This window comes from Syngnathoides biaculeatus, chromosome 1 (genome assembly GCF_019802595.1).
Source record: "Syngnathoides biaculeatus isolate LvHL_M chromosome 1, ASM1980259v1, whole genome shotgun sequence".
Lineage (NCBI taxonomy): Eukaryota > Metazoa > Chordata > Actinopteri > Syngnathiformes > Syngnathidae > Syngnathoides > Syngnathoides biaculeatus.
The window spans coordinates 3,349,745-3,365,525 of record NC_084640.1 but is presented as its reverse complement, the minus strand read 5'-3'; the positions used below and the strand labels follow the sequence as shown (position 1 = coordinate 3,365,525).

General features: G+C 44.1%; 1 protein-coding gene across 1 annotated transcript; it reads right to left on the bottom strand.

Annotated features, from left to right (window-relative positions):
* Window positions 1-5,773: 5,773 nt before the first annotated feature.
* On the bottom strand, window positions 5,774-6,344 carry LOC133504077 (triple functional domain protein-like). Its single transcript, XM_061826258.1, has 2 exons — window positions 6,171-6,344; window positions 5,774-5,980 (listed from the first exon to the last, which is right to left on the bottom strand). Exons 1-2 carry the CDS (start codon window positions 6,342-6,344, stop codon window positions 5,774-5,776), a joined length of 381 nt encoding a protein of 126 aa, XP_061682242.1.
* Window positions 6,345-15,781: the final 9,437 nt, after the last annotated feature.

The following is a 15,781-nucleotide window of genomic DNA, read 5'->3' as shown; positions in this document are numbered from 1 at the left end:
CAGCTGGGATAGGCTCCAGCACTCCCTGTGACCATCGTGAGGATAAGCGGTGAAGAAAATGGATGGATATTTTATCTTGTCTTTTCTGTCTTATGAATGATTAAAATACATAGTTTTGGATGAACCTGGAGTACCCAATATACATAACTTCAGAACTATAAACCACTTGTTTATTGTGCTGTAGATGGACAGATAGATAGATAGATAGATAGATAGATAGATAGATAGATAGATAGATAGATAGATAGATAGATAGATAGATAGATAGATAGATAGATAGATAGATAGATAGATAGATAGATAGATAGTGTCATGATCCTGCCGCTTCAGCACGAGCTGTGCGGGTGTCCGCGCAGGTGCGCTGATTGGAAGGTGCACACCTGATTATGCTGTGGATTTATATGACCCTGATGACAACTGGCCGGCGCCAGTTCGTATGATCTTCATGTCACGTTCGTGTGCTCCGGTATCCCTGATTGAACCTGTGTGTACCGACCTTCGTCCGTTCTCCGACCAACGTTGTAAGCCTGACTCCTTCGTTACCTCTGCCTGCTTTGATTGTTCTCCTGTGTACCGACTCCTGCCTGTCCGCTCACATGCTCTCTTCGCCCGACGTCCCAACTACCGCTTCTGCACTGGACTGCCTGCTCGATCCCCTACCTCTGCATATAATAAATGTGTCTCTTCTTGAACTACCTTGCGTCTTCCGAGTTCCTGCATTTGGGTCCTACTCTCGTTCCGATGGGTCTAGATAGATAGATAGACATTTTATGATAGTGCCCAGAAGATCACTAGCTGCTCTGTGCCCTCCCTAGAGGGCATCGGCAACTCCCCACGATCACAGCAGAGCCACTAATATTGTAAAGGACTCTTCACATCCTGGTCACCACCTGTTAAACCTGCTGCCCTCTGGCAAGCGGTACAGGTCCCTCAAAATACAGACAACCAGATCCAAAGGCAGCTTTTTCCCCAGAGCCATTAACTCCTTGAACTCAAAACCATTGAACATAACAGTACAGTAATGTAATATTATGCAACTGCACTTTTGCTTGCTTTCCTTGGTTTTAATAATCTACCAAAGCCTGAACAAGGAGCATAAGACAGAAAAAAATACACTATGTGACTTTATTTATTAGCAATAACTGTGCCTTGATGTAAGTATTTTCTCTTGTTTTTACCCAAGATGTTCTATTTTTTTATTCACACGTGCACCTTGTGGAAAAGCACTCATTTTGTTGTATGCACAGCATATAATGACAAAGGCTATTGATTGATTGATAATCCTTAACCGTTAATTTTATGGCTGCAACGCTGTCCCAAAAAGCTGGGACAGGTGGCAAAAAAGACTGAGAATGTTGAGGAATGCTCATCAAACACCTGTTAGGAAAATCCCACAGGTGAACAGGATCATTGGGAACAGGCAAGTCCCATGATTCCGTTTCATCAGAGTTTCCCTGAAATGCTTAGCAAAGATGTGGTGAGGTTCACGTCATGAGTGTGTGAGAAAAAAAGTCAGTTTGAGGACAATGTTCCTCAACTCACCACCATTAATACTGAATGTTACATACGGGTTTTGGAGAAACATATGATGCCGTCCAAGCAACGTCTTTTCCATGGACACCCCCGCTTATTCCAGCAAAACAATCCCAAGCCACAATCTGCACGTGTTACAACAGCGGAGCTTCAGAGTAAAAGTCTGAGGGTACTAGACTGGTCTGCCTGCAGTCCAGACATTTCTCAGATTGAAAATGTGTGGCATATCATGAAGTGTAAATTACAACAGAGACCCCGGACGGTTGAACAGCTCCAGTTGTATATCAAGCAAGAATTGGAAAGAATTCTATCTACAAAGCTTCAACAATTAATGTTCTCAATTCCCAAACATTTAGTGAATGTTGTTAAAAGAAATGGTGACGACCCTGTCCATCTTTTTTAGAATGTGTGGCAGCTGAAAAATTCCAAGTTCATGAATATTTGCTGCAAACAAATTTCATCAGTTTGAACATTAAACATCTGTTTGTAGTGTATATAAAAAAATATAGGCTGAACATGATTTGCAAATTGTTGTATTCACTTTTTATTCATGTTTAACACAACACCCCTACTTAACAGGAACTGGGTTTGTAGAGTGTACTAGACCAGTACACTCTTTGTTCTCCTGAATACGACTCTTATCCTCACAAGGGTCGTGGGAGTGCTAGAGCCTACACCAGCTGTAATCGAGCAGGGGGCAGGGTACACCCTGAACTGCTTTCCAGACAATTGCAGGGGACATGGAGACAGACAAGTCGCACTCACAATCACACTAGGGGGCAAATTAGTCTTTAATTAATGCATGTCTTTGGGATGTGGGAGGAAACTGGAGTACCCAGAGAAAACCGACGCAGGCACATGGAGAACATGCAAACTCCACACAGATTGGGCTGGGATTTGAACACTGGCCTCGGAACTGAGGCCAACTCTCTAACCAGCTGCTCCACTGTGCTGCCTACTATATTATGTTAATGGTCTTATATTATGGAAGAACAGTGGACGACTGGTTAGAGCGTCTGCTCACAGTCTGAAGACCGGGAATCAAATCCTGGACATTGCCTTTGTGGAGGTTGCATGTTCTCCCAGTGCTTGTATGGGTTTTCTCTGAGAACTCCAGTTTCCTGACACATCCCAAAAAGGTGAATTAATTAGCGTCTCTAAACTATCCTGAGGTGTGATTGTGAGTGACAATGGTTGCTTGTTTCTGTTTGCCCTGCGATTGATTGGCTGGCGACCAGTTCAGAGTCCCCCGCACCCGCCCGATAATGGCTGCATTCAAGTGCACAATATTGGGAAGACAATATATCATGTTGAATCGCACTCCCGTGACCATTCAGAGGATAAACGGCTCAGAAAATGGATGGATGGATGACTATCATATCATATAGTAAACTAATATTTCGTAGTGCCTTGAGACCTTATTGAGCTCATTGTTACCTGTGCGGTTGACGCCACCCAGCATCTTCATGGAGTGACCACTGTTGAGAACGGCGCAGGGCACCAAGCCCTCCAAGGCCGGGGAGCTGTCAGGTGTCTTCACAAGGCACTTGTGGTGGTATGCTGAGCTCTCTCGGATCACTTCCTTGATCCGGGTGACCCAGTCCTTTTTCCCTCTTTATGCTGGATCCTTATTAAATAGGAGCATAATCTGAGGTTTTAGCCATTTGCAGCTCATCAACTGCTTATGCGAATTGTTGTTTCTGCCTGTCGATCTCACAAGTCTGAACAAACTACATGGCATCTTTTATCAGCTGGAGTTTTAGTTCACGAAGGAGTTTGTATGCAGTTAAAATACTTAATCTTTTATTTTTATTTATGCAAAAGATACCAAATAGAGTAAAGACAAACACATATAAATAATAATTTTGATGAAGGGCGACAAAAAAGAAACAAGGTACAGACAAATGGCCAGCATGGAAACTAAGCATTCATGGATCAAATCTAAATTTCAACCAAAAAGTAACCAAAAATTGCATGTTTAAATGGTGAATTTATTTGTTAAGGGGAACAAAATTCAATGCCACCACAGCTGAGTGAAAAAGTAATGATTAAGGAAGCATTTAATTGATCCTAATCACATTATTTTGGAAATAACTTGGAAGTTATCAGTTGTTTAGTACTTGAACTTGGCTTGCAGGTTACCTAAAAAAGTGAGTATGCGCCTAAATAAAACATTTCATGACAGACATTATTTCTTCCAAATTATTTATTAAGCCTCCAGTTGACAGTGTGCCCGAGATAGACAAAACTGCAAGCTACATGACTTTTACCCCTATTCAATACATAATTATGCAATCACATACACCATTAAATAATTTTCTGGAAAGCATGTGGTATCATATGGGTTATCTAAGATTACAAAACATGTACCTCATATGAAAATCCCCTTCAAAAAACACATAGAGGTGCGGGGAGAAAATGCAACCTCCACACACTTGGTGGGGTTTGAACCCCAGTCCTCAAAACTGTGAGTCCAACATTTTACAGCTGCATCACTTTGCCGCCTATGTAATTTAATTCTGTTGGATTTAGTTTGAACCCCAAACTCACTTTGAATTTGCTGCTCTGGTTCTTCGTCGTGACTCAACATTCCCATGTTGACAGTGTTCCTGTCTATGTAGTTGAGGACTTTGTCTGCCAATCCAGTGGCAATAGTTCACACCTGAGTGACACAAAGCACAAAACACATTGTCACGAACGAACTGTGCACGGCCGGGCCCAAATGCAGGACTCCAAGATGAGCACATGATGTTCAGTGGGTTTTATTATAAACGAAAGTTGTGCACGACAGCACGGTCCAGGAAGCCAGGATCCAAAACACAAGAAACAATGTCCAATAACTATGAGTCAACTAAAGACCATAACCAAAAGTCTGACTGGGCTATAACGGTGCAGTGGTGGAGTAACCCTGGATGCGGGAAAGCATACTCAACGAACTGGCAAAATCCAGTGACAAAACTCCAACTTAAATACATTGTCTTATCACAGTGCCTCATGTGACACAGCTGTGACTGGCGACAGGTGTCAGTGATGAAACCGCTTGGCCCGGCTTTCCTCATGACAGAACCCCCCCTTAAGGGAGATGCCAGACCCGACAAAACCAAAAAAAAAAACAAAAAAAAACAGAACAAAGAACATGACACCAAGGGAGGGCGGAAGGGGGCACGGGAGAGGGCAAAAACCCCCCAACCCCAGTCCGTCTGATGGCCTTCCAGGCCACCAAAAACAAGGCATCCGGCCGAGCAGGTCAAGAGGTCTGCCAGGAAGCCAAGCACCAGAGTCCCTACGGGGCGATTTGGGAGGAGATCCTTGTGGAGGAACCCAAAGGCACAGCAGGAACCAGATGGGAGCAGGTGACGGCTCCGGATGAAGACCTCCCAGGCTGTGGTCATAAGGCGGTTGGGGATTGGTCGCCGCCGAGGCTTGGTCGTGAGGAGGCCGTGGCTCGGTCGGCGCTGGGTTTTAGTCATGAGGTGGCCGGGGACTGGTCACCGCTGAGTTCTGGTCGTGAGGCAGCCGGGGACCAGTCGCCGCCAAGGCTTGGTCGTCAGGCAGCCATGGAATGGTCGCCGCCAAGGCTAGATCGGGAGACTCCAGGTGGCACGCTGCTTGGACATCTCTGTCCGCCATGTGGAGGGCCCGGATAGATGGCCGAACGGGTTCCGAAAAAAGGATTAGAAGAAGAGGACTTGGACTCGCCGGGTGAAGGCATACAGGAGCAGGAAGCGTAGGACGGCGAAACAAAATCCTCAAGACTCATCAGTGGGAGGGAAAGTTCAAATTATTTGTGCGAATCAGAATCAGACAGTCGTCATATAATTTTAAGTCTTCCTTGTAATCCTAAAAATCTGAATCCAAAACAATATGTGGTGGTGAGCGGGTCGTGGTTAGGACGTACTCATGGTACACGGGTGGTGTGGGAGGCAAGGTAGAAGAGGATGACATAACGAAACCCACCCGGATAGGAGATGGTTGATCCTCAGGCAGGCGGTGTCCCCTTCGACGCACCCGGCGACGCTGCGTCTTACCTGCAGGGTCCTGTTCTAGCCAGTTCGTTCTGTCACGAACCAACAGTGTACGGGCAGACCCAAATGCAGGACTCCAAGACGAGGACATTATGTTCATTGGGCTTTATTATTAACAAAAGTTATGCCTCATGTGACACAGCTGTGACCAGCGACAGGTGTCAGAGATGAAACCGCGGTAGCTAGGCCACGCCCCTCTTGGCCATGGTCCAGCCTTACTCTTGACACACAATAAGTTTAAAAGTATAACATAGGAACTCTCCTTGTATCTTCCATGGTGACATTTTAACCTTGAAGAAGGATTCCTTTCGCTTCAGGTGTTTCCTGATCATGGAGGTCAAATTGTCCATCCCACAATTGGGGTCAAGTTTGTCCTCCTCCTTCTTGTATTCCTCCTCAAATATTTCCAACGCACGGCACATCTGCAAAGGGGAAATTAAGTCATGAAAATATCATTCCTGTCGCGTTTTTTTCCGATGTGCCATGAACGTACCCTTCTTGGGAGGGACACTTTTTAGCAATCACATATGTTAAAAGAGGTAGCTCACAACGTGGGTTCATTCATCGATATTTGATTCAATGCCACATGTCGACATCTAATGCATGTCCTACTTTTGCTGTGATCTTGTAGAAGGCCACAATGGTGTTGAGCATCTTGACTTTGTTCTCCGTTTTGCCCAAGAACTGCAGCCAGATGGACGCCGTGCTCTCGCCACACTCTCTGATGAGGTCCATGTCGCAGTAGTCTGTCTGCGGCAAAGCTTCGGGATTCTGCTGAACCTCCATGGCTATCCAGTGGCTCTAGTGCAGAAGTAAAGTGGAACAAACAATCTGAATGAGCAACCACTTATGGAGATGGGAAGAGGTTCAATAGACTGTTTTTGCCTAACATCACACACCTTTGAGAACGCGACCGCCATTTTGGTTGGGTCAAGTCGAGTAAACAAACCGTAATTAAGCAGGAATCATTTCACAAAGGCATATGAATGGGTGTGCACTGCTATGTTATTGGTTGCTCAAACAAAAGTGGGCGTTATCAAGCCAGCTGTGATCAAGAACCAGTGCGAGAAAACGGTGCAGTTAGTAAAATGTGGATCTTTCGATGAAAATTCGAGTTTTCCACCTGCGGTATCGTGCTGAGTGCGCAACCGCTTCTTCTTCAACTGTGATTTAACCCTGAAAAATCGGACGATCGTGACGTCACAATTACGGGTCTCTTTGGTGCTAAATATACAGTATGTACAGTATCTGCTATACATTAATCCGATTAAGAAATGTAAATCATTGTACTAATAACAAAACTCCACCTGGAAACTGGGCCATATCATACGAGATGTACTATTTTTAACAGAACATGAGATGCAGCCTGGATTTACAGAAAATGCGCTGAGTGGCTGCCATTTCGAACCTGCCGTTGGGATGAAATAAAATAAAATAAGATGGAGAAGGGGGGAGCTGTAAATGTTTTCACACACAGAAAAACAGTCTGCATTGAGATACATGAAATCCACGTGTGTTGACTAAATTACATCATATTGCATATCTGTTAATTTAGTGGGGAATGCCTGGCATTTGGAGACTGTAACATCCTCAAATAAGGGTCATTTAAAGCTCACATCCCATCAAAATCCTTTTCAGTTTTATGCATAACGTAGGCATAACATAACACATAACATAACGACTTTGACATGGCAGTTTGATGCTAGAATGCAAAAAGCGATAAACAGCATAAGGCCTGCAAAATGGGTGGATTTGAATAGGCTGGAATTGTGGTGTAGTTTTGTCAATTAATCTTCAAGTACCACTCCCTTTATTTATTTTATTATACTTCATCCACCTTGTCGAGGTTGCATGATCTCTCATCTCTCTCATCTCATCTCTCTGCATCTTGTTCAAAACTCTGCATCACCTACAATTTACTTTTGCAGAAGTTAACAAGCATTTCAGAACCAGAGTTACAGTGAAGAAAATAAGTATTTGAACAGCCTGCTATATTATAAGTTAGAATTTGAAATTTTGGAGGGGTCTGAATTTTTCATTGTAGGCGCATGTCCACTGTGAGAGAGATAATGTAAAAAGAAAAATCCAGAAATCACAATATATGATTTTTTAAAGATTTATTCGTGTGATACAGCTGCAAATAAGTATTTGAACACCTGAGGATACCAATAATATAATAATAAGTAATATTTGGTACTGTAGCGTACAGTAGCCGGACTTGGAAGATGACTGTAATCAGGTTTCACTCTTTGCTTGAAATGCATTTCTGAGTTTTCAGGGAGCACTTAAGATGGGGATCCATGCTAAGCATACATTGATTGTGGTTTATGACAATTTTTAACCATATTTGAAATGGAACTGTGGCATAAATGGAAAAGGCTCTAGTTATTGTCGCCACAATGTGTGCAAACTATGGACTTCACCCACCATTTATGTTGAAATGAATTTACAAAGGCCAAGAAATAAACACACCTTAAAAATGACTAATTTGCCAGTCATAAAAGTGCAAAAGCACACTCTCCTGGAGTTTAGGATATTGTTTGAAAATGAACTAATTTGATTGTTGATTTAATGCAAATTGCACTGCTTCAAGGCACAAAAATACACAAAATAACACTGGTGAACACATCTTTTGACACATTTTTCCATGTGGCTCTCACAGTGATGTACCTTTAAACCTCTGGATCGTGTATTCTCACTTGAGTGGCTGACGTGCTGGAGACTATTCCTGTTGATTTTTGGGCAAGAACTAAACAGAAATGGTCATCCTCCAATCACAGGGCACATACAGACAGCCAATCACACTCACATTCAAACCTTTGAGCAATTTAGAGTTGTCAATTAATCTACCATGCAAGTTTTTGAAACGTGGTCACCAACTCATTTATTTATAGATTACCCGACAATTTTCTTGCAAATGTTAAATATATGCCGCTCCTTACTAAACCTCAATATAACCAAGCAAAGTTTGAACAGTTCTTTACAGTTACCTTGTGTTATAACTGTAGTATGTAAAACAAATGCAGTGTAGCACCAGCAGCAGTTTCTTTTGGATTGTCTCTTTTGGGGTCACCACATATTTGTTTAGCACAATTTTTACACCAGATGCCCTTCCTGACGCAACCCTTATCAGGGAGTGGAGGCCCCAGTGGGATATGAACCAACAACCCCCTGGTTTATCAAACCAGTGCTGTAACCACTGAGCTACGGGGCCTCCAAATAACTGCAGTGTACCACAGCAAAAAGTAAATTTTGAGAAAGATGTTCGACTTATGGTAAACAAGGTCAACATTTAACGTTTCTTGGCAACTCTTTGCTTAGCTTTTTTAAAATTTATTTTTCAATTTCATGCCTCCATGGTATGTCTCTGATATCTCAGTATCATTTTTTCACCGCATTGACTTGTACAGGTATTCGGTTGTCATATTTTTCTTCTAAACAAAGGATTTGACTTTCAAAATGAACTGTACAGTATACCAGCAGTATTAAATATCTGTGTCAACATGCAAACAGCTACATCAATGGTATTTTAAAACAGTCTGGACCTGAGTGTCACCACACAGAACATTTTGGTGACTTTTTGTCTTGTTGTACACTCGTGGTAAACACTGACAGAAGACAACACTCGTGTTTGGCACATTCAAGATCCAGTGTTCACGGAGGAGAAAACTACAAGCCATGCGATTGTGGATTAGTTGACTGAATTTAAAAAGTTTTCATTCAATGTTCACAACTTTCAAATTGCTCAAAGACAATGAATGCATGTATTTAACCTGATACTTAGCTGAAGTTAGCTAAATTCAGGTGCTCCTAGCTTGATGCTCAGCTCATGACAATGCCTGGTTAGCTTGCAAATGCGAGTGTTAATTTGTCATTGAGATGGAGGTCCGACTCGGCAGCCACTTCCAGAACAATCCAGTTTCGTCCATATTGAAAACTTGCTCCACAAGCTTTGGTGTGGTCAATACAACCTGGTGTTGAAGACTGTGGAGATGATTGTGGACTTCAGGAGGCATCCTTCACCGCAGCTGCCCTTGACCCTCTCCAGCTGTCTCGAGTCAACTGTCGAGACCTCCAAGTTCTTGGGAATTACAGTCTCAGAAGACCTGAAGTGGGGACGAACATCAACTGCAAAAAAAAAACCAGAAAAGGATGTACTTCTTGCAGCTTCTGAGGAAGCATGGCCTCTCACAAGAGCTGCTAAGACACTTCTATACAGCGATTATCCAATAAGTACTGTGTACCTCTATCACAGTCTGGTATGGGGCCCCCACAAAAAAGGACACATTCAAACTTAAACAGACAATCAGAACTACTGAACGCGTTGTCACCACCACGCTACCCACTATCGAGGACTTGCACGCAACGTGAACTAGGTCCAGAGCAGGCAGGATCCTTTTGGACCCTCCACATCCTGGCCACCAGCTCTTCAGGCTCCTTCCAACAGGAAAGCAGTACAGATCAGTGAAAGTCAAAAGTAGCAGGCATTCGAACTGTTTTTTCCCTCTTGTAATAAAGTTATTAATGATGATGATTAATGATCAGCGAACCTACGATTTTTCTGCCTTGTGCCATGTTAGGACACTCACTCACATCCTCCTGGTCCAATCAGTATTAGTAATATATACACACACACACACACACACACACACACACACACACACACACACACACCACACACACACACACACACACACACACACACACACACACACATATATATAAGAACGCCAAGAAGGTAGTTTGGGAAAAAGTGTTTATTCGTTCAAAGTCGGGGATCAGGCAGACAATCAAGTGGAGCAGCGGTAGTAAGGACGTCGGGCGTAGAGAGCAGGTCTGCGGGCAGGCAGGGGTCGGTACACGGAAGATCGATCAGAGAAGGCAGGAGTATCAAAGACGTCAACCTCACATGGTCGGTCGGAGGACAGGTGGAGGACTGTACACCAGGGTTGACTATCAAGAGTACGGGAGTGCAGGAATGGGGCATGAGTTGCGACGATCTGGCGAAGACCAGTCGTTCCCTGGGTCCTATAAATACAAGGGTAACTCAACGAGGATGAGGCGCAGGTGTGCGCCTCCTAATCAGCGCCGGTGTGCTGGGACCCGCCCAGCCAGGGCTGGACCGGCAGGACCATGACAATTCACGTATGAAAAAAAAATCAAAAGTATGTGGCGTTTATAAACAAAACTTTATCAAGACGGGGACCTCTGTTATTTTGTTGTTACAGTGTGGCTGCTCAACCAGAAGTGATCTGCCTTTGGTGCTTTTCTAATATCCCCCTAACTAATAATTGCCACTTCCTGGTCCTTCACACTCACCTCTTCTACTCTATGTTCTCTCTCATTTTCATTATTCATCAACTTCTCAAAATATTCTTTCCATCTTTTTAGCCTAATCCTACTGGCACCAGTCAACACATTTCCATTTCCATCCTTAATCACCTTACACTATTGCACATTCTTCCCATCTCCATCCCTCTGTCTGGCCAGCCTTTAGAGATCCTTTTCTCCTTCTGTCATGTTCATGTCTCTCATATGCTTCTTGTTTAGGCTTTCGCCACCTCTACCTTTACCCTACATCCCATCAATCCTCTCAGTGTCCCACTTCTTCTTTGCTAATCTCTTTCCTTGTATGACTTCCTTTATTGTGGGGTTTCACCACCAAGTCTCCTCCTCCCCTTTTCTACAAGAAGACATACCAAGTCCTCTTCTGCCTGTCTCTCTGATCACCTTGGCTGTCCCAGTCCAATCTTCCTGGAGCTCCTCCTGTCCACCGAGAACCTGTGTCACCTCTTTTCGATAGGCTGCACAACATTCTCCCTTTCTCAGCTTCCACCTCATGGTTCTCTGGTCTACCATTATATTCTTAATCTTCCAACCCGGCATCTTACACACCACCATCCGATGCCGTCGAGCTACACTCTCACCTACCACGACCTTACAGTCAGTAACCTCCTTCATATTACATAGTCTGGTAAAAATATAATCCACCTGTGTGTTTCTACGTCCGCTCTTGTAGGTCACTCTATGTTCCTGTCTCTTCTGGAAAAAAGTGTTCACTACCGTTTCGATTCTTTTTTCAAAGGCCACCACCATCTGTTCCTCTCCTGGATGCCGTACTTACCCATCACTTCTTCACAGTTTTCTTCAGCAACATGTCCTTTACAATTTACACTAATCACAACTCTCTCTGTCTGAGATGCTCAGAACTACTTAATTTAGTTCCTTACAGAATTTCTCTTTCAACTCTAGGTCACATCCTACCTGTGGGGCATAGATGCTAATCACGTAATCCAGAATACCCTCAATTTCAAATTTCAGCCTCATCACTCAATCTGATACTCTTCTCACCTCCAAGACACTTTTAGCCAGCTCTTCCTTTAAAATAACCCAGACTCCATTTCTCTTCCCATCTACTCCATGATAAAATAATACAAACCCTGCGCCTAAACTTCTAGCCTTACTACCTTTCCACCCGCTCTCTTGGATGCACAATAATAGCAACCTCTCTCCTAATCATCATGTCAACCAAGTCATGAGCTTTTCTTGTCATAGTCCTAACATTCAAAGTCTCAACACTCAGTCGTAGGCTCTGTGCATTCCTCTTCTTCTTCTTCTGACAAATCCGATTTCCTCCTCTTCTTTGTCTTTGACACACAGTAACTGAATTTCCACCAATGCCCTGCAGGTGAACGTTGCCAGGGGTGGGTGTGGTGAACCCGGGCCACGACTGATTCAGAATGCTATTCTTTAGATAAATCCGGCTACAGATTGCCCTGACTTGTGCCCCCATAGAGCTGCATTAAAAAAAATTCTCTATACGCAGATGATATATGTTGCTATTTATACCCCAACGTAATCTTTCTAATACTCTTAATAAAGTAAATCTGTTTGGAACATTGTATGTTTACATGTCAGATCTACAACCACAATGCAACAAATGACACTTAACAGTTTCCTTCATTGCGTCACCCTCTGTCCCAAGATTCAGACCTTCTGGAGGGGAGTTTTTAAAACATCCTCTAATATGTTATATTGGACTAGATGTTAATATCCCTCTATTCATGCATATTTTGGCTCTGATGAGGTTCTGTGGGATGTTCAATTAAGTGATGGCACAATATGGGTTATCAAGTGGGCTTCCTTCCATCATCAAGTGTTTTGCTGATGGGCCCAAGACACTCTCAAGAGGGTTCAGCAGTGAATCCCAGCATCCCAGGTTCACCCCCAAAGTACCATCAATTCTCTTGAAGCCCCAATTGGGGTCTTTTCTCTTTATCTACAGCCACTAGCTGGCCTTTTCGCCGCTTTGGAGAGATCTCTGACTGCCTGCCGATGGGCCTTCCCTTGGACTCCCATCTCTCTGAGTAGCCTGGATTTTGAGGAGGCTATAACCCCTCTGCAGCCAGCTTCCACTGGGTGTACTTCTGCTCTACAGCCTTGCTGTTGCACTTCGGCTGAAGTCCTGCATACCTCAGCCGCTTTCGCTCATACACCTCCTTGACTGCCCCAACCCAGGGCACTGTGAGCTCCATTAGGTAGATGGGCTCGAGAGAGGCAGACCAAAGCACTAAATCTGGTCATAGGGTGGTAGTTTGCAATCTAAAATGGAAAGCAGAGCTTCTTGTCCAGGTCTGCCAGCAGCTTCCGGTCTCATGGGCTGTTCGCTATCTGGTGGTTTGTTGGTGTGGCCGGTTTGACTCTCGAACAAACAGCCTTGGTTACCAGTTGGCTGACGGGTGAAAGGGCATCCACCCTGATCTGCTGGTTCTCCAGAACACGAGTGAGACACTTCAGCTCTTGGTTGTGCCACCAGGTGTAACAGCCTTTAGTAAGGCTGGTCTTGCAGACAAGCAGGATGTGCTTCAGTGTAATTTTTGCATACAACTGCACCATCCATGAAACTACAGGGTTTCCACCGTTCTTTCTAATGTTTGGGCACACTCCTTGCTTGCCTGTCGATGTGACTTTCAAAAGTGTTCTATTGCATGGGGAGACTGTTGATGTTGATAAGTAAATATGGTCTCTGGGGAAACAACAACTCTCGCGCAGGCACATATTAATAACCAACAAGCTAGACAAGCCAGAGTTTACAACAAAAAGAGGAAGGGCTTTGCAGTTGAAGTAGGTGACAGGGTCCTGTTGGCTAATAGAGGGGAAAGAGGGAAAAGGAAACTAGACGATCGGTAGGAAAATGCAGTGTATGTGGTTGTAAGTAAGAATGACAAACTGCATATCTACAGCATTCAGCATCCTGTTACAGGCCAGATTAAGACAGTTCACCGGAATATGATCATGCCTGTCAACTTTTTGCCACTGCCATCATGGGGCGAGGTTGAACAGGACGCAGGGTATTTCATTCACAGCTCTGAGTTAAGTCAGGATACTGTGGCTTCTTTGGGTCAGACAGAGCGGAGTGATACTCGGACTGCCCACTGGGCACCTGACCTGCCTCAAACTCCAGTTGATGATGAGACTGATCAACCTGTCTCTTTGGATGAGGCTCTCTGTGATTTAATTCAGCGGGTTGATGAAGTCACCAGAATTTCTTCATGTGGAACAGAGGTTGAGAAAAGTGCTAAGCTACAATCTCAGGTGGACACAGGTTCAGTTGAATCAGGCGAGAATGTGCTAAAGAATGGAGAAAATGTGTGCTAATTCCCATTTTTAAGAACAAAGGGGACTTGCAGAGATGTGGCAACTATAGAGGAATAATGTTGATGAGCTACACTATGGGAAAGAGTAGTTGAGGGTAGACTCAGGTCAGAAGTCAGTATCTGCGAGCAACAGTATGGTTTCATGCAGAGAAAGAGTACCACGGATGCATTATTTGCCCTGAGGATGCTAGTGGAAAAGTACAAAGAAGGTCCGAATGAGCTACATTGTATCTTTGTGGATGTAGACAAATCTGATGCCCAAGTACCAAGAGAGGAACTGTGGAACTAAATGCAGAAGTCTGGTGAGGCGGAGAAACATGTTAGCATAGTACAGGACATGTATGAGGGTAGCAGTACAGTGGTGAGGTGTGCCGTAGGCGTATCAGAACAATTTAAGGCATCAGGGATCAGCTCTGAACCCCTTCCTGTTCGCTGTGGTAATGGATAGGGTGACAGATGAGGTTAGACTGGAATCCCCTTGGATCATGATGTTCACAGATGATATTTTGATATGCAGTGAAAGCAGGGAGCAGGTGGAGGAACAATTATAAAGATGGAGGCATGCACTGGAAAGGAGAGGAATGAAGATTAGCCGAAGTAAAACAATATATGTGAGTGAATGAGAGGGGCCAAGGGGGAAGAGTGAGGCTACAGGGAGAAGAGATACTTGGGGTCAACAACCCAGAGCAATGGTGAGTGTGGTAAGGAAGTGAAGGATGAAGGGCAAAGTTTATAAAACAGTGGTGAGGCTGGCCATGATGTACGGATTAGAGACGGCGGCACTGAAGAGACAACAGGAAGCAGAACTGGAGGTGGCAGAAATGAAGATGTTGAGGTTCTCACTCGGAGTGAGCAGGTTGGATAGGATTATTAATGAGCTTATTAGAGGGACAGTTAAAGTTGGATGTTTTGGAGACAAGGTTCGAGACTGCAGTCTTCGATGGTTTGCACATGTACCGAGGCGAGAGAGTGAGAACAGTGGTACCTCGGTTTTCAAACGTCTGTTTTCGTACAAATCGGTTTTCGGATGAATATTTAGAGATTTTTTTGGTTTCATTTTCAAATGAAAATGGGTGTTCAAACGCCCCTAACAGCTGATCCACGACAATTTGTGAGTGTGCTTTGGAATGCACCCCCGAAAAAAATGGAAACTACGTAACACGCGCGACCGCGCACAATGCAACCAGTTGACACACACATTCCTCTTCACGTGGACATGTCCCGGTAGGGACTTTTTTTCTTCCAACTGAGTAATATTAACCCCCCAAGCATGGCTCCAAAGAAGGCAAGTGGAACGGCGGGTGCTGAAAAAAGGAAAGTGGTGCGTCGAACTGTAAACTTCAAGAAGGATTTGATAGCCGAATATGAATCTGCATGTTTCTGAGGAATCGAAGAAGTTTGGCATGGCAAAATCGACGATCAGTACCATTCTGAAAAAGAAGGATGCCCTCAAAGCAAGTGATGTTGCTAAAGGAGCAACCGTGTTGACCAAGCAGAGGCCACAGACCTTGGCGGAAGTCGAAAAGTTGCTTCTTATTTTCGTAAACGAGCAGCAGTTAGCTGGGG